The sequence below is a fragment of the Astyanax mexicanus genome, chromosome 22, assembly GCF_023375975.1.
Source record: "Astyanax mexicanus isolate ESR-SI-001 chromosome 22, AstMex3_surface, whole genome shotgun sequence".
In the NCBI taxonomy this organism is placed as follows: Eukaryota; Metazoa; Chordata; class Actinopteri; order Characiformes; family Acestrorhamphidae; genus Astyanax; species Astyanax mexicanus.
Window position 1 is genome coordinate 21,069,376 of NC_064429.1, and position 19,732 is coordinate 21,089,107.

Consider the following 19,732-nt stretch of genomic DNA (forward strand, 5'->3'; position numbering starts at 1 on the left):
ACAGCCAACTGTCAGTGATATTATATAAGACAGTGGAAGCGATTGGGAACAACCTCATAAATTGACAGAGCAGGTTCAGCAGATGCTACAGACCTCCAAATTGCATGTAATCTTCAGATTAGCTCAAGAACAGTTGGTTTTCATGGCCGAGCAGCTGCTTCCAAGCCTTTCATCACCGAGCAGGCATCTGATACAATAGAGTAAAACAAGAACAACTGGATTCTATAGGTGTTTTTTAAACAACTGTAGTTTGTTTCTCTGGTCCGAATCAGTTGATGAGTTTGAGTTGTTTACTTGGAGCGTTTTCTCCCTTTGTTTTGTCTAGTTTCACACAGGCATAAACCTAAACGCACCAAAATCTGCCCCAATAAACTGAGCAAGGCTGAGGCTGTGTCCTCTGATTGGTCAGAGCTGTCTAGCATGGGAGTAAATACAAATATAGGAAAAAAGTAAAAATGACGAGAAGATTCTGTGTTCCAGCGCATATATCTGTGCTTTAACACTGAATGCTGAAACGCTGCGCTCTCAAACACATTGTCTGCACTTGCAGCACAGGTGTAAACATAGTAAACAGAGTCACACAGCTGTGAGCAGGGAACGCAGCACACATGAACACAGCGTTTGTTCATAGCTGTGGTAACTAGCGTTACCTGGCTAATATATCAGTTTAAACTGTGTCGTATCAGCAGTTTTGCTTAAATAAATGGACTATATTTCATAGCTGGGTCGGATCGAGACCAGATTCCTTTCTTACCATAAGCGAGCTGCTGCAGAGTTCGATAAGGTTCTTTTGATCCAACCCTGAGTGCGATTACTTTTTACTGTTTTCACACCTGCTCAATCGAACCGCACTAAAGTTACAAACGGACCAGAGTTCGTTTTAACCGGACCAAAAAGAGCTGGTGTGAAAACGCCCTAAAGCAGTGGAGACGTCTGGGTTTGTGGATTGCCAGGAGAACAGTACTTCTCTGACTGCATTGTGCCAAGTGTAAAGTTTGGTGAAGGGGGCATTATTGTGTCAGGATGTTTTTCAGGTGTTGGGCTAGTTCCAGTGAACGGAACACTCAATGCTTTAACATACAAGATGTTTTGAGCAATTACATTGGCCTGCACACTATCCTGACCTTACCCCAACAGAACACAATTGGGATGAAGTAGAGCGAGCCAGACTTTCTCTTTCAACATCAGTGTCTGACCTCGTAAATGTGCTTCTGGAAGAATGGTCGAAAAATTCCCATAAACACACTCCTAAAAGGTTTGAAGCAGTTACAGCTGCAAAACCCGGGGGGTTTGGGAGTTTCTCAGGTTCAAATGTGTGTAAAGGCAGGCAAGTGAATACTTGATACCAAATTGATACTTTGCTCAATTGATACGAAAGCAAATATATATATATAAAAAAGCAAGACAGTATCAGAGCATTTGTATCCAAATGTAAAGCCTAAGTAAGCAGTGAAAAAATGTACAAGGCCAGAAACAAAGCAATGTAATTTGTAGATGCTCCCTTAGCTTTTAGTGCATGTCTTTGTTTTGACCTCTTTTCCAAACGAAAACGTTGTTTTTGGTCACTGGGTCATTGTCTTGCTGCATGACCCATTTGGTTTTAATGTCATCACAAGAATTAGCAACTTAAATTGGGTTGTTTAAGTTATTATACAGATCATGTGGACAGCGGATGATATAGAGACTTTGTCTCTGGTCAGTAAAAGCCTCTGTTTTAGTAAAAAAATATCTGTTTTGCAATAGCAGAGAGCTTAAGACATTTTAGCAGAAGCAACTTGTATGAACAGTAAATGGTCCTGTAAAATGGCAATGGTAAAATCTCCTAAAAGTTCTTATGTGGAAAACTGCAGAATGAAAATATTACAAAACATTGTTTGAAGTGTAAACAAGTAGTATTTCTTTGTTCGTGGTGGAGGCAACGGAAACCACAAACCAAACTGTTGCATCCAAAAAAGAATGGTGAAGTGAAAAGAATTAAAAAGGCCATTTTTCAAACTTCAAGGGAATGCCTACTTTCAAAGACAACCTCAGACAGACCCAAACATGTGAGATATATTCACACAGAGCAAAGCTCTGTACTGTTTGTAGGCACTGACTCAGTCTCTCCAGCCTTGACTCGACGACTTCAGAACTGGAAGCTGAAATGTCCAGTAATTAGACTCTACCTATTGAAGCCAAAGTCATTGGTGGGATTTATTAGCACTTGAGTGTGTGAGGTTTGTTTAATTGAAAAGAGGAAATATGGTTTTGTTATGGAAAACATGCTCTGTTTAATGGGAAGGAGACCAGAAAGGAGCTGGCAGGCCAGGGAAATTGACAGTTCTTTATGGCTTAAGATTTTTAGTTTTATTGGAGCAAAACACCTGTTCGTAAATTTACGAGCCTTAAGATACTTCTTAAAATGTGCATGCTATTATTTTCTTTTTAAGGGAGAATATATTAAATGTTTCACAGATATTAAATGTCAGTTTCTCAGAGAGGGAAAGCCAAAAGTCATAGACAATATTTTCCTTTGAAAATAGAAACTGATACTTTCTAAAAATGCGTACAATTGCACTTTGCACCCATTTCTGACACAAAAGCAAAATTTGCACAAAAATAACCCGTGAATCCCTGTGAATGATTTGTGGAGTTAAGGGTGAGGTAGGGTGATGATTATCCAACATTCTGATGTTACTAATACTCTTGTCACTGAATTAAATCAAATCAAATGCTCACAGCAGTCTTACCTAATCTAGAATTTAGTAGAAAGTCTTCCGTGAACTATTTTGATTTTTAATGTCTTTAGTATTTCAGCTAACTCCTGTAAAGAGCAAAAATTGCTAATTGCTAGGGATGCACCAAAATGCTTCTTTTTGTCTGAAACTAAACAAAATTACATTTTTCCTAGGATTTTGTTGATTTTGCATTTCATTTTTTCACTATTACATGCATTAAATAGCATAAATGGGACTGCCACCTCTCTCTCTCTCTTATTAGCAGTTTGGGTGATTCTTTGCTGTGGGTTTTTTGTAAGTACTGTACTTATACTACACAAATAGTCACTATATTTGTCGCTAGTCATTTTTTTTAACACATCTCGTATGCCCCATGTGTAAAGTTTGTGAATTGGTAGTAGTTCTCCGCACTTAATCATGTTTAATTTATGAGGGTATGAGTAGAGGGTAAAAATAAACTTAAACCTGCCGTTTGATCTACAGAGCTGATGGCAATACTGTTTGGTATAAATTATTAGGTCTGTTCACGTATTCCTTCGAACCCCGAACAGCTTTTTTAGGCATATTTTCAGTTGCCAAATATTCTGTGCATCCTTAAAACTGTCCATTACCCTTACAGTGTGGCATTTTGTATATTTACAGTTTTTTTTTTATAAAATAGTATGCATGCCTCTTATCTGTCTAATTTTTGTATAAATGATGTCCCTGGTTACTTTTACTTTTCTATTGAATTTCTTGGCAATCTTCAAGATAGAAGACAGCTGTGCCTCGCCTTGCGAGATATGAGCTAGAATAACAGCTATGGGCAGCCGTGGTTTTATGTTTTTGGATACAATCCGGTTTAGCACCCGAACATCCCTTTCAGACAGCTTCCTCTTGCGTCCACAGTTAATCCTGTTGGATGTGGTTCGTCCTTGTTGGTGGTATGCTGGCATTACCCTGGATACCAGGGCTCTTGACACATCATAAAGAATTGCTGTCTTGGTCACGGATGTGCCAGCAAGACGTGCACCAACAATCTGTCCTCTTTTGAACTCTTTGAACTCTGGTATGTCACCCATAATGTTGTGTGCATTGCAATATTTTGAGTAAAACTGTGCTCTTATCCTGCTAATTGAACCTTCACACTCTGCTCTTACTGGTGCAATAATGTGCAATTAATGAAGATTGGCCACCAGGCTGCTCCAATTTAGCCATGAAACTTCCCACACTAAAATGATAGGTGTTTCAGTTTCATTCTCCCCTGTATATTATATCAAAACACTCTTTTTCAAACCCTTCTGGCCTACCTAATTTTTAAGAGGTAGTTTTTATTAATATAAAAATTGTTGTGAAGGGAGTGTGGGGGTAAAAAAGAAGTAATCAGTAATCAGATTACTTTTTAAAAGTTACTATACCATCAATCACTGATGTACAGTACTTACCCAAAGTCACTGGTCTTTTTCACATGTTTTTAATTTACAACTATTCTTTCTTTCTTTCTGATTTTTGACCTTTTTCTAAGCTCATATTTAACTGCCTGGCCTCTTACAGCCTGTTCGCTCCTTAGATCTCATGGACTTAAAATACCACCTGTCGTCTTTCTGAAGTGTGTATGTTTGGATTGGCATTAAAGCGTACCCTCGCTGTGTTCATGCGTCCCACCTCTAAGAGTGATTCATTACAACATGACTTCACTGGAAGTCACCCTTCGAGCTCCGTCCACGGAGACTTCTCCTTCACCATCTTCACCTTCCCTATATCAGCACATCTGGGCCAAATCAGAATGATGCCAGAAAACGGACACATGGTGTGTGACCCGGGGTGCTTCTTCAATCTACTGCTGGGCCAAAAAAGCCAGCGATTGCTGGCTTTTCCTGAGAAGCTTGCAGCCTACTGGGTATTTTTTTCCTCGGTTTCTGCAGCACTGCAGTCGTCTTGATTAATTGAAATACTTAATTTGTCATTAAGCTTGATTAATTCCATTAATCTATCAAGTCTGCAGTCATTCTGTAATGTCACTGATAATCGATTACTCACCATGGCAACTGGTGTAGAAGAGGCACTTTGAATTTTTTTAGGTTTCTTGTACTCTTTTTAAAAAGCTTTATTCGGCTGCGCGAGAGAGAATTTCCATTTCCATAAACTCTGGATATTGAATACATTAAATATATTAAATATTTCGCCGCTTCCTTTGCAGGAATAGCGATTTGAAATATGCGTTTCCTGTAGGCCTGTCCGCACACACTACAGAGTCAATCCATTTCCCTTTTAAAACCATGAGTCAGCTCTTAAAGTTCCCTCAGACTAATCATTAAAGTCTCAACTTAGCCAAATATCGCCCTCAGTTTAGCATTAGCAGCAAAAAACAGTTCGATACCATTTTCTGCAAACCCCGAATAACACATTGCATAAGCAACTGTATAAGCAAATATCACGTCAAATTAAGAGTGGATAGAGCAGTCAAATGCAAACTAACACCAATTAGCCTAGAGTCATACAGCAAAGAAGAAAAAGAAGAGGAAGAAGAAGACGGTGCGCTATAAGCTCCAAGCAGCGCCACCATTCTGCTAATGCTGGCCCTGATAGGAAGCCATTGATTTTTAATCTCGCCCACAGCCTTACTCTTATCTCAGCACGCTTTTCCTCCTCTCTAAATATGTAATCAATGATCAATTGCAGCAGCATTTTGTAGCCTTTGCAGCAGGGAGCCAAGCAAAATGCCTTGTAGCCTGTTGTTCAGTTTAGCGCTTTTTTTTCTTTCAGGCCTGGATGTGACATTTTAGTGAGATGTCTACAGTAGATGAGATGGCAATGTGCTAAAGACTAAATGTGTGAATGTAGAGATGCAATGTGTGCAGAAGGCTAACAGTTCCCATTTCAGTCACTTAGCTAATTAACTAAATTGCTAATTGCTAGGGATGCAGCAAAATATTTTATTTGGGCTGAAGCCAAACCAAACAAAACAAAACAATTTTTTTTGTAGGATTTCATCACTTTTGCATTTTGTTTTTTTCACCACTGAATACATAAGATAGCCTAAATGAGACTGCTGTCTTTTTATCATTGGCAGTTTTGTTGCTTCTTTTCTGTTGGTGTCAGGTGCGGGTGCAGGGAGGACGCGGAGGCGGACGCAAATGCAAACAAAAAGGGATTTATTAACGAAAACAAATACAAAATACACATGGATTTACTGAAAACAGGACTGAGGAAACTGGGGAAACCATGGAGCACTGACAGACGATAAACGTACAAGGATCGACACCGGGGAAATGGAACACGGACCTTAAATAGAGGTGCACACACACAGGGAACAGGAAACACCTGGGACGAAGGGGCGGAGCTACAAATGAACACAGGTGAGTGGAAAAACACTGGGAATGAAACACAGACCTGAGAATAACACAGACATAAGAAGCAGACAGACAAAAGACCTGACAGTTGGAAGTAGCTATATATATATATATATATATATATATATATATATATATATATATATATATATATATATATATATATATATGTTAGTGGTGTGCAATAAGTGCATGTAAATAATTACATAATTTACTTATTATATTATTAAATATATATTATAGTTATTGTATAGTTATGTTCAGTTGCAGCTCTTCTATTTATAATTAACAAATATATATTTAGATGAATGTAAAATACATATTTATATATTTATTCTTGCTGCACACTTGTAGCATGTATTTGAGTCAATGATGATTGTCTCAGGACGACACAAACAATGATGATTGTGGTGATGACAATGGTGATGGCCTCACGACAACACACGTGATGAAGACTTCAGAACAATACAAATATTGATGACTGTCTCAGGACAAGACAAATAATAATGATTGTCTCAGGACAACATACATGATAAAGACTTTGAAACAAGATAAATGAAGATGATGATGATGATGATGATGATGATGATGATGATTGTCTTAGGACATCACACACTATGATAATCTCAGGTCAAGACAAAAAACAATAATAGTCTCAGGACAACACATGATGAAGACTTTACAACAAGACAAATAATGATGATTGTCTAAGGACAACACAAATGAGAAGACTTTCCAACAGGATGAAAATGATGATGATTGTCTCAGGACAACACACATTATAATCATCTCAGAACAAGACAAACACACATAAAGACTTTAGAACAAGATAAATAATAATGGTTGTCTCTTGACAACACACATGATGAAGACATCAGAACAAGATAAATAATGATGATTGTCTCAGGACAAGACAAATAATGATAATAGTCTCAGAGCAATACACATGATGAAGACTTCAGAACAAGATAAATAATAGTGATTGTCCCAAAACAATACAAACAACGATGATGATCTCAGGACAACACAAATAGTAATGATGGTCTCAGGTCAGGACGTGAGTTTGGGTCAGGACAACACACATCATGATGATCTCAAAACAACACAAACAATAATAATGGTCTCAGGACAACACAAATATTAATGATGGTCTCAGGACAACACACATGATAATGAGTATTTCATGTTGTTTTTCTATATTTTCTACACTGCCAGTATGCCCTCTTTATATGTTTCATAGCATATTCATATGTAATATAGCCCTCTACCATATGCAAATGTGCAACTGTCGTCCATAAAAATGAAACAGTGCATTACTGCACTAAAGGGAACTCCAGCTAGCGTGGCTAGTTAGCACATAATGCAATTTATGCTGTGTTAAATGTTCCCCTTTTGGTTCCTCCTTTCATTGACTGCTGGCTGCGTTAGCGCTGGTGGGTTAGCCGTTTCTTTACGAGGCTTGAGAACAATGAACTAAAATGTGTTTCACTTGGGAAAGTTCGGAGCGTAAAACTGACAGGGACATTGTTTTCTTATGCACTTAGCTGGGAACATCTGGTCATAATGGGATGACTCCAAACATCTGTGCAGCCAGTTCTAAGTGTTTTTTTTTTGTTTTGTTTTTTCTTTGCAGCACTGCGAGCATCGGAGCAACTACTAGCTTGTTGTAGCGCGTGAGAAATAGCACTTGCCACTGGGCTGCTTGAGAGTGATCAGTTACCTTAATGATCAGTGAGTGAGGAGCCTGACGATGCCACTGTGGCGGCAGCGGAGACGAGAATGGGTTTGTCAGGGCTTTGCTGTAGAGCAGTAAACAGCAAAAACAAAACAAAAAAAAAACAACCTTAGTCATGCTTTCCAGGCGTGGGATTCTTCTGCGTCTTGGGTACGACTCTGACTCTTGCTCACAGTGTGATCCCTCTTCAGATGTCAGACCAAAGGCACAACGAGAGTCATGAAAGGATGGCCTGAGGACTGTACTCAGTGCCACCTTGTTAACATTTAAGATCTTTCTGTTGTTGTTTATTCAACTTCTTCTCTCACTGCGAGCACACAAACATGACGAGTAAATCTAAAGTAAAACTAGCTCCAAGAGCAAGTGGTCAAAACTTATACTTATACTGCCTGGCCAAAAAAAAAAAAAAACGTCGGCACCTGGATTTAAGTAAGTAAATGATGTGGGTTTGATGCTGCAGTTGGTCTGCAGGTTTAGGTTCAGCAACAGTATGTGCTGTAAGAATGAGGTCAGCTGACTACCTGAATATACTGAATATAGACCAGCTTATTCCATCAATAGATTTTTTCTTCCCTAATGACACGGGCATATTCCAAGATGACAATGCCAGGATTCATGGGGCTGGAATTGTGAAAGAGTGATTCAGGGAGCATGAGATCATCATTTTCACACATGGATTAAGAGAGTTCACCACAGAGTCCAGATCTTAACCTCATTGAGAATCTTTGGGATGTGCTGATGGAGAAGACTTTGTGCAGGGGTCAGACTCTACCATCATCAATGCATTAAAGATCTTTGTGAAAAATTAATCCAGCAACACTGGATTGAAATAAATCTTGTGACATTGCAGAAGCTTATTAAAACAATGTCACAACGAATGCATGACTCAATCAAAGCGAAAGGCGGACCGATTGAATATCGTGTGACCTTTTTTTTGGTGGCGACCATATTTTTTGGCCAGGCAGTGTAGCAATGCTATTCTGAAGAAAGATAAAAGGATAAAAGAATAAACCTACACTGATGGGAGTGGCAGGAAAAACACAGGTGTTCCATTGAAATGAAAGTAGACAACAGTCACTCATCAGTCCATTCCTATAGGTGCGCCAATCATCAGTCCATTACTATAGATGTGCTCAGCGAACTTATACCCCCACCCGTTAAACACACACACTAATGTGCTGCAGAGCGCGCACCTGACTTTTAACTCAACAATAAACAGAATAAAAAGTGGTCCAGAGGTCTAAAGCGCTGCCACTATGAGCGGGAGGTCGCAGGTTCGAACCCCAGCTCATGCAGCCTTGCCATCAAGCAAAATCAGAGGGAGCACAATTGGCCTTGCTCCCTCCGAGTGGGTAGATGGTGCTCTCTCCCCACATCACTTCTAGGGTGATGTCCACAGCACAGTGCGTCTGTGAGCTGATGTACCGGAACCGAGTCGCTGCGCTTTCCTCCGAGGGCGCTGTGATGCTACGTGGCAATGCTGCATCAGCAGCAGCTCGAAAAGAAGAGGTGGCTGACTTCACATGTATCGGAGGAAGCATGTGCTGGTCTTCACCTTCCTTGTGTGTTGGGACATTACTAGTGATAGGGTCCTAGTGAGCCCTAGTGAGTGGGTTGGGTAATTGGCTGTGCTAAATTGGGGAGATACAAATGCACTAAAGTCAGAGCTCACCTGCTTCTTAAAGGGAATGTGAGGCAACTGACAGACTGATTGGTAAATTTCACGTTATGCTCAAAACACACCCATGATTAATTAAAAGAATTAGTTCATGCCTTTTGCGCGTTTCGAGCCACGTAAGGTGTAAATGTTCTAAGAAACAGTTCTCACAGATTTTCAAGAGCTATTTGACTTGATATTGGCTTTTGGTTTAAGTGAGACAATGGAAAGAGCCAGAAAGCAAATATCAAGATTTAACATTTACTCTTTCTGACACAGTCACTTGGGTGGTATTTTGCTCATCACTGGGGTGGTACCCTCAAGATTATGTCTTCAGTGGTTTAGTTAGGAAATATAACTGTACCACTGTGGGGTTGTTTCTGGGCTAAATTCATCAGACAGAAAACTAGTAATATATTAGGTAACACTTTACTTGGATGGTCCATTTAATGGCCTCTTTGATGCTCAACTGACATTTAACTAACATTCAACTACATGTCTATTAAATGCAAATGAACTAAAAGGTGAAAGTAAATGATTCTCTGTTGAATATAACCCTACATTCAACTCTAACCTAAACCTAAACCTAACCTTCTCTTAATATTTTAGGATTGGGTTTAGGGTTAGATTTTAAGTTTAGGTTAAGGTTAGGGTTAGGGTTAGGTGTAGGATTAGATTTAAGGCTTGATTAAGGGTTAAGGTTAGGGTTAGGTGTATGGTTAGGTTCTATTTTGAATAATTTACATTCAACATAGGGTTAAGTTAAATTTAAAATGACATTCAATTCAGTGTTAGTTGAATGTCAGTTGAGCATCAACAAGGCCATAAAATGGACCATCCAAGTAAAGTGTTACCATATAATAATGTTATTAATACATACAATTAGTGGAAGAGCAATTGTTAGTGTAATAATATTAGTAAAATAATAAGTGGGGAACATTATTAAGTGTTTGTTTGATGGTAAGTTTTTACAGATTGTTTAGAACAGAAAATAATGCAATGGATGGATAGATAGATAGAGATTTCATTAGATTCGAGGCACTTTGACAGCTCAACATGGCGTTAATAAGGTCCTGAAACCAGGGCAGAGGTGGAAAGTAATGAATTATATTTACTCAAGTTACTGTAATTGAGTAGATTTTATGAGTAATTTGTAATTTTTAAAGTAGTTTTTAAAATAGGTAATTTTACTTTTACTCAAGTACATTTTTCAGATGTCTGAATTAAAAAATATATTAATTGGCGCGGATGCGCCGGCGCACGGATGCTCGCGCGTGGATTAACGAGGCAATAACGTCCTCATGCAATACAAAATGTGTCAGTTTTCAAAACTTCCACATCAAACCTGAGAAAGCATGAGGTTGTAAGTATTTGTATCATTAAACAATCTGCTTGAATGTTAAAAAAAAACATTTAAATAGCAGTTAAAGCACAGCAATTGCAAGTTAAAATATAACAATGAACTGTAAAACTGCAAAAATACAGTTTATGGTCACCTTTTATGACCATAACAAAAGTTATGGTCATATAGGTGACCATAAACTGTATTTTTTAAAAGTAAAAAATTGGATCATAGAAACCTACGCCACTTGTTCTTGAAAATGTTTTATTAGGTGGTCTGAACATATACTGCCTGAAAGGTCCAAATTATTATGTGAAATAATAGTTCATTAAAAACAATTTAACTTTTGATTTGTTCTACTTTTTTATATCAAATAATTAAAAGTAACTATGTAACTTTTACTCAAAGTACATTTTAAATTGAGTACTTTTTTACTTTTAGATGGGTACTTTTACTTTTACTCGAGTAGATTTTTAGATGGGTACTTTTACTTTTACTCGAGTAGATTTTTAGATGGGTACTTTTACTTTTACTCGAGTAGATTTTTAGATGGGTACTTTTACTTTTACTCGAGTAGATTTTTAGATGGGTACTTTTACTTTTACTCGAGTAGATTTTTAGATGGGTATTTTTACTTTTACTCGAGTAGATTTTTAGATGGGTACTTTTACTTTAGAATGTTAGTAAAGTAAAGGTACTTTTACTTAATTACAATTTTTCAGTACTTTTTTCACCTCTGAACCACCTTAAGAGCTTGCTATAGCGAAACAAACCCTATGCCTTTCTGGACTTACCCTAATAGAAGTAGTGTGGGATGCTTTTAAACATGCTATCAACATGGGATGGATTATTATTGCAGGGCAACATTAGGAACCTCTACAACTCCATGCCAACAAGCCTGGCATTTTGCATTACACACTAATTCTATATGGTCAGTTCAGTGAATAGCCTACTGCACATTTTTTTATCATTTATTGTTCCTGGTAACCTTTATCTTCCTGCACAATAGCATTGTAATCCCACAAATATAGATATACAATATAAAGTAGGTAGGTAGGGAAGTAGGTATGTAGAAACTCCCAAGTTGCACTCCCAAGGCCACGTGATAATTGGGACTGGGACATTCCCGTGGTCATGTGCAATACTGGTGAAATATATCATTTTGAGTTAACATTGCACTGCCCACACTGAATTTACTATTATTCCATTATGCCACAATGCAAAACATTGCAAATACTCTTCCTCCTTACTGTCCCACTCTGTTTGGAACCACCTACATTAAATGGCAGGTACTTCAGCAATGTGCCAGTTCACTGATCCCTCTGAAAAGGGAAAGTGTCAAAAACATTGTTAGGCTATTACCCCAGAGTGACAGGAAAGTTAAACTCCCTCTGGCCCTGCAGCTAGTTAAGAGAAGAGCTCTCCTCCGTCCTGTGGAGCAGAGTGTGGGGGTGGAAAATCAGGAAAAGTAGTACAGCAGTCAGCACTGTAATGTTATTCCTCTGCAGCTCATAGTGCTTTTATTATAGTTTCATAAAGGTCTGTCAGAACGAGGCACTACACAGAATAGCAACCGTGTTTAAAATGAGGGGAAGGCTGGACAAGTTGGCAGGTAATCTAGCTGCTGTTTTTGTATAATCCTAAATCATAACACGTTGGGATGGTATAGAAAATGCAAGTATATAAAATGCAGTGTTTCTCATATTTACTTTGACTTCTGTTTTATTGCAGACACTACAGACATACCATTTACACCAATATGGAGCTACATTCACAAATGTTACCAACATCCAGAGGTGGCGTTGACTTATTGGGGCTTGGAGGCATTTGAGGTAAACCATCACCCGGAGGAAATGTACAGTATATTCTGATCAGATGATCTACAAATCACAAATCCCGAGTTCTTGCACCACTTTAAAAGTCAAATTTAAAGACCTTTTTTAGACCACAATAAATATATGTATAAAAATGTAGTCATATTCTCTTTGGTAGAAAATTATTTGTTGCTAACGTTACTATGTTATCCAGTTCGCTGCTAATGTTAGCTAGCTTTCCGCTAACCTTAGTTCTCTCACCGGTAACGTAGCTAACTCGCCGCTAATGTTACTATGTTAGCTAACTCTCCACTAAACTTAGTTCTCTCCCCAGTAACATAGCTAACTCACCGCTAATGTTACTATGTTAGCTAGCTCCCCGCTAAACTTAGTTCTCTCCCCAGTAACATAGCTAACTCACCGCTAATGTTACTATGTTAGCTAGCTCTCCACTAAACTTAGTTCTCTCCCCAGTATCATAGCTAACATGCTGATAATGTTACTATGTTAGCTAGCTCCCCGCTAAACTTAGTTCTCTCCCCGGTAATGTAGCTAATTTGCCGCTAATGTTGTTAGCATGTTAGCTAGCTCACTGCTAATGTTACTATGTTAGCTAACTCTCCACTAAAAAAAATCTGCCAATGGGGTGAGCACATTTTTCTTAGTAAGATTTCTTTTAAATAAGCGATCACAAAGTTTCAAAATGAGTGAAATACGCTTAAATCAAGCAAAAAGTCGATATTTTGTGCCTTAAATTTGTACACAAGAATCAATATAACTTGACTAGTAACTTTTTGTGCTATTTTGAGTCTAAATTACTTTAAAAAAAAGGTAAAAATTCAAAGTGAGACTGAATAAGATCATATTCCTTAAAAAAGTCAAACAATCTTACACTTATGATCCTTAGTAAGACCCCAAAAAAATGTATCAGAGAAAAAAAATAGATTTATTGCCTTAAAACTAGTTAATTTCACTTGCTAAGAATAATGATTTTGCAGTGTAAACTACAGATCGACCATTAGAGCTGGCTTTAATGTACGTATTCCAGGAACTTTACTCCACACACTTGTATTACAGACTCGAAACTCAATGTGGAAACATATCTCCGAGACTTAACTTAACCCATGCATAAATCGAGACCACAGCAACAAGATTGCTGTAATTTACATGATTATAAAACCACTACCTGGTAGGTTACAGCCTTTAAATATTCTTAATGTTATACATTCACTAATACACGTCATGTAGTCTATTACAAACTGAGTTATAACTATCCATAATTACAACTTCTAATGCTATATCTAAGCTAGACTAGATTTACGAATCAAAAAGGTGTGAACAAACTGCCTCCTGTTGTGTTATACCCTCTCTCTCCTTACAACCAAACCATCCAACACAACTTCCTGCCTCCTCCTCCCCCTGAGATAACATGCTGACCCACCAAGCACTTCAGCCCTACGGTGCATCCAGGGTCGCTAATGGTCTGCCAGTCATACAGAGCCGCAGAAGTGATAAGTAATAAGCAGTGGTGATAATACCTGTAGCCACTGGGACTGGTCACTGTGTCCAGCTGTCCAGGCGTTGACCTTGCCCTGCTTGTCGAGTCGGGCTTTGCCGGGCTCCCAGGTGAACATGTCCATGTTGAGCGTCCGGAAAATGCTGGACGCTGTGATCTGGTAGTCCTGAATGTGGCCGGATTTCATCCCCAGCGGTTCAGAGCATCCTGCGGAGTTAAACAGCTTATAATTAGCTCCGGGTCTCAGCTCTATTGTGAGAAGCTGAATGTCAAGCACAGAAATGGACTTACACTTCGGGAGGTGCTACAGCCCCTTTTACTGCACTCTAAAGGATAATCACATGATTCCATATGCAGGAAGCTAATGGTCACTCTCGGGGTCAAGTGCATGCAGCTCGGTTAATTGGGTTTTATGGCCTAAAACATTTAAATTAAAACCTTAATTTAGTGATCCATAGATTAGCCGTCAACCAATATACGCTGCTTCAGCAATATCAGAAGATTTATTTTAGTCCAGTGCTTTGGATCATTGTCCTGTTGCAGAACCCAAGTACACCTGAACTTGAGGTCACAAACAGATGGCCAGATATTCTCCTACAGGGTTGTCTGAAATAACAGCAGAATTCTTGGTTCTTTCTATTTATTACAGGAAGTTGTCTAGGTCCTGAAGCAGCAAAGCAGCCCTAGACCATCACACTATGTGCTAGTTTTAAGCCAGGTGTAACGGGACACACACCATCCAAAAAGTTCCAATTTTGTCACGTCAGTCCAAATCATCAAGAAGTTTTTTGGCAAATCTGAGACAGGTCATTTTGTTCTTTTTGGTCAGCAGTTTTTTTTTTTGTTTTTTTTTTTGCCTTGGACCTTTTCCATGTAGACCATTTTTGATCAGTCACTTTCTTAGTACTGAATCATTAACACTAACCTTAACTGAGGAAAATGAGACCTGCAGTTCTTTAAATTTTGTTTTGGGATTTTTGTGACCTCCTGGATGAGTTGTCCATGCCCTTTTCAAATAATTTATGTTGGCCGGCCACTCCTGGGAAGGTTCCAGGTTCCAGTGTTCCATGTTTTTTCTCGATTTGTGAACAATAGCTCTAACTGTGGTCTGCTGGAGTCCCAAAGCCTTGGAAATGACTTTGTAACTTTTCCAGACTGATAGATGATAAATAACTTTGTTTTCTTAACTGTTTTTGATTTTTTTTTTCAGATCGGGGTGTAATGTTTTGTTTTTTCAGATATTTTAGTTGCTTCATGTTGTCAAAAAGGTTCTATTTAAGTGATTTCTTTATTCTACAGGCCTGGTTGTGGTTAGTATTGATATTGAACTGAGCTTTACAAAACGTGTGATTAATTACAGTTAATTTAAGGTGGGGGGGGGCACTTTTTCACAAAGAGCTAGACTGGTTTGAATCATTTCTTTCCCTTAATAAATTAAATCATTTTTTAAGAAGTGCTTTTTATATTTAATCTGGTTATATATGTCTGATATTAAAGTTTGTTTGATAATCTTAAAAATGTAAGAAAATACTTTTTTACACCACTGTATATATATATGTTTATATTACTTGGCCCTCAGCTTTGATTTAGTTCTAAAGAAAAGAAACCGAATCTTAATAAAAGTGGAATCCAACCTGTGAGTTCACAGCCCAGCAGCTCCATGCGAAGTGTGCAGTGTCTCCGGCAGACCTGCGGGTAGATCCTCACATACTGGGCCTCGATGGGCGGCGTGAACGAGTTGGCAGAGGGAGTGTTATTATCGACATTTCCCCGGAAGATCTGCATGTGGTCAGACAGACAGAGAGAGAGAAAGAGACATTTCAGTGTTTATAATTAAGATGCCGCAATTATTACTGTGCTCACAAATCAAGGAGTGGTGCTAAGTAGAAAACAATATCTTCATAAGACCATTTGAAAACAACAGACATAAAAAAATAGATTATGAAAATAAATTAAGAAATTTTTCGGACTATAAGGCGCACGTAAACCTTATAATACCTTATAATCCAGGGCACCTTATGTATGAATTTTTACCAGTCAGGTTGTAAGGAGCAGTAAAGCCACTCTGTTGAAGTACAGCGTTAAAAAAGAGGTAGAAGAGAAAAGGTAGGAGAGAAATCTGTGCAGAGTAACATCCAGCCATTAGTGCCAACACCATTGGCAGACGGCTGTGCAACACAGGGACTACAAGCGTGAAGACTGTTACGACGACTGACCAATGGTTTAGTGCCAGATTTTCATGGAGCAACTCAAAACAGCAGCTGGTCATCTTCATTAATAGGCAGTAATAAGTGATCAGTGATAAGTTTTTAACCACACTAACTTGGTCTTGAGCTTTGCTATATTTCAGCAGCAAGGTTCCTTTATAACTGTAATAAATTGCTAGTAGGACAAAATATGGAATACTGGTTTAACACACAGTACTGGTCACGAGTTTGGGCAAAATTTTGAATGTATGCATAATATTAAAGTTTTCGGATGCTTGATATTTGCTTCTTGGAAAAAGTTGATGCCTGTGAGGAATATTAAGACCACTATCTGCACCTTATCTATCTCCACTTTTCATTTGTTCACATTCACTGATCAAATAGGAGCACTTTGGCAGTTCAATAATTACAGACTATAGTTCTTTGGTTTCTCTGTACACTTTTTATCCTCCTTTTATCCTGTTCTTCAATGGCCAGGGGCTCGGGCCGGGTAGGGCTGGATATTTTGGGCCTGTTCTAAGCTTTTGTCTCAAGACGTTGCCCACAGGACTCTGTTGGCTGGATATTTCTGATGGACTGGTGGACTATGCAGTGAGGTGTTTAAAAACTCTAGCAGCACTGCTGTTTCTAATCCATTCCTTCCAAACAACACACTCTACTAACACACGAACCACCACCATGTGAGTATCACTGCAGTGCTGAGAATTAATAATCCAGCACCCAAATAATGCTTTGCTGCTCTGTGCTGGTCTCTTCTGTGGCACCCTGGCAGGGTTCATACACGTTTTAACCAATACATTTCCATGATTTTTCCATGGCTTATTTTTTTATGTCTTCAAGGCAAATTTTCATGACCATCCAATCAGCAACATCAGTGCAGACATGGACAATAAAACCAATAATCAACTATTAGTAGAGGCCCCTCCCTACCTCACTGACCTGCTTCATTATCATCCTCCTTCCCGTTCACTTCGATCATCTGACGCCAATCTACTCTCCATTGGTAGAACCAAGCACCGGACCATAGCTGCCCCCTCCCTGTGGAACTCTCTCCCAAAACACATCCCCAACTGCTCTGATCTTCCCACTTTTAAATCTCTCCTCAAAACTCACCTTTTCAGATTAGCTTTCAACGCATGATGCAACATTTCTATGTGCCTCTCTTTTTTTCCTCTCCTCTCTTTTTCTACATCTGTTTTTAACTTATTAAATTTAAAATTTTCTATCTTTTATGCATTGATTGTTTTGCTCTATTGATTTCTATTGTATAGTATTGATGATGTTGATGATGATGATTATTTTAATATGTATTTTCATATTGTGTTTTTTTTATGCAATGTAAAGCGTCTTTGAGTTTCCTGAAAAGCGCTATAAAAATAAAATGTATTATTATTATTATAAAACTATGATTAAAACTGATTATAGTAGGGCTAAATGACTGAATTAATTCTGAGCTGATGTATTTGTTAGCTCAAACTAGATTTTCGCCATGGATAAACTGAAATATAAAGATTTGTAGACCACATTTTCATGACTTTTCCAAAACTTTCTGGGTATTTTTTTATTTTTCCTAAACTTTTTTCATGACTGTACGAACCCTGTCCTGACCACTGGAGAACAGGGTGAAGGGAGGACAATAAAATATGCAGAGAAACAGATACAGGTCTACATGCCCAAACATTTCACGGGTACTGTAGGCTATTATGATGTCCCAACACAAATTACCATGCACTGTTACACATGACAGCTGAGAACAATACAGCCCTCTGTTTCTCAATCCTCCACTGTCATGAGGAGAAGAAGAACAACTTCATCCAAGTTCACCCGGTGTGCCCGGCGCGCTCCGATCGAACCAAATAAAACAGACACGGGACAAGAAAAAGGGACATCCCAGACAAAAGCAGACAATGATGCAGCAAAGAGTAGCCATCTCCACCCAAAGTCATTAGAGGAGATCATAAAAAATAACAACAAAAAAAAGAAGAAGCTGCGAGAGGGAATAGAGTGCGGGTAATAGAAAAAGAAGGGAGGGGTCCTGTCAAAAATGATGGAACGTTGCATGTCCTCAGCAGCCCCCGTGGCTCTCCTTCATCCCCAAACAGTATAAAAAATCCAATCTGAAGAGCTATTAAAACGAGGGGTGGCGGTGGAAGAGGGGGGGGGGTGTCGGGTCTGAAGTGGCGTGAGGGACTATCCGGGCCGCTAATTAAAAAGGCATCTCACCATATCCTCGTCCGTGCCCTTGACTTTGTACGTCCTCCAGGTCTTTCCGTCGTCGCTGGAGGCCACTTTGTAGGACTTGACGTACTCTGGGCTGCCGATGCGCTTGGCCCCCTGGGTTATCAGGCCTGTGACCCGCATCCTTCTCTGCAGGTTAATCTGGGCACAGGAAGTGAAAGAGAGAGAGAGAGAGAGAGAGAGAGAGACAGAGAGAGAGGTAATCAGTGATGACCTTCTCACGTACACTCACCAAAGGGCAGACAAAAAAAAAGAGAGAGAGGGGAGGTTAGCAAAAGTTTCGCAAAAAAAGAGGTAGATGTGTCCTTAAGTTATGTATCTACAGGGGTTGGACAATGAAACTGAAACACCTGGTTTTAGACCACAATTACTTATTGTGATGACGGACAGTTCTGGTGGAAACAGGAGAGTTGAGGTGCACACTGAATTCTGCCGTGATTTGGGCAGCCGAGATTTTATGTTTTTTTGGAGACAATCCGGGTTAGCAACCGAACATCCCTTTCAGACAGCTTCCCCTTACAGCGTCCACAGTTAATCCTGTTGGATGTGGTTCGTCTTTTTATCGTGGTATGCTGACATTACCCTGGATGCCGTGGCTCTTGATACATCACAAAGACTTGCTGTCTTGGTCACAGATGCGCCAGCAAGACGTGCACCAACAATTTGTCCTCTTTTGAACTCAGGTATGTCACCCATAATGTTGAGTGCATTGCAATATTTTGAGCAAATCTGTGCTCTTACTCTGCTAATTGAACCTTCACACTCTGCTCTTACTGGTGCAGTGTGCAATTAATGATGATTGGCCACCAGGCTGCTCCAATTTAGCCATGAAACCTCCCACACTAAAATGACAGGTGTTTCAGTTTCACTGTCCAACCCCTGTATATATTTACTACCACCATTTACAGACTAAAGACAACTTTATTAAAATGTTTAAACATTATATGGTGGAAGGCACTGGCAGCTTCTTTGAAACAGGGTCAGAGGGGGCAACTACCCCCTCTGGTGCCCCTATAGTGAAAAAAAACATTGCAAATGTGCCCTCCAAAGTGTCAAAAAGCAACAAATTTCACAAAAAAAAGAAAATTTAACAATGTGTCTTAATAAGTGACCATCTTTGGGTGGACTTGGAAGCTGTTACGCTGTTAAGTGTCTTATAAGATTTTCTCTTACA

The 19,732-nt window shown here is 39.0% G+C and overlaps 1 protein-coding gene across 7 annotated transcripts in view; it reads right to left on the reverse strand.

The window, feature by feature from the left end:
• The window catches only part of edil3a (EGF-like repeats and discoidin I-like domains 3a), a 332,424-nt gene that overhangs the window by 70,425 nt on the left and 242,267 nt on the right, over nt 1–19,732 (reverse strand). For all 7 annotated transcript variants that reach the window (XM_022667538.2, XM_022667540.2, XM_022667537.2 and 4 more), the window contains exons 7-9: nt 18,544–18,699; nt 15,748–15,892; nt 14,136–14,320 (exon numbers count right to left, since the gene is read on the reverse strand). In XM_022667538.2, coding sequence (XP_022523259.1) covers nt 14,136–14,320; nt 15,748–15,892; nt 18,544–18,699 — 486 coding nt within the window. The remainder of the gene's footprint in view (nt 1–14,135; nt 14,321–15,747; nt 15,893–18,543; nt 18,700–19,732) is intronic.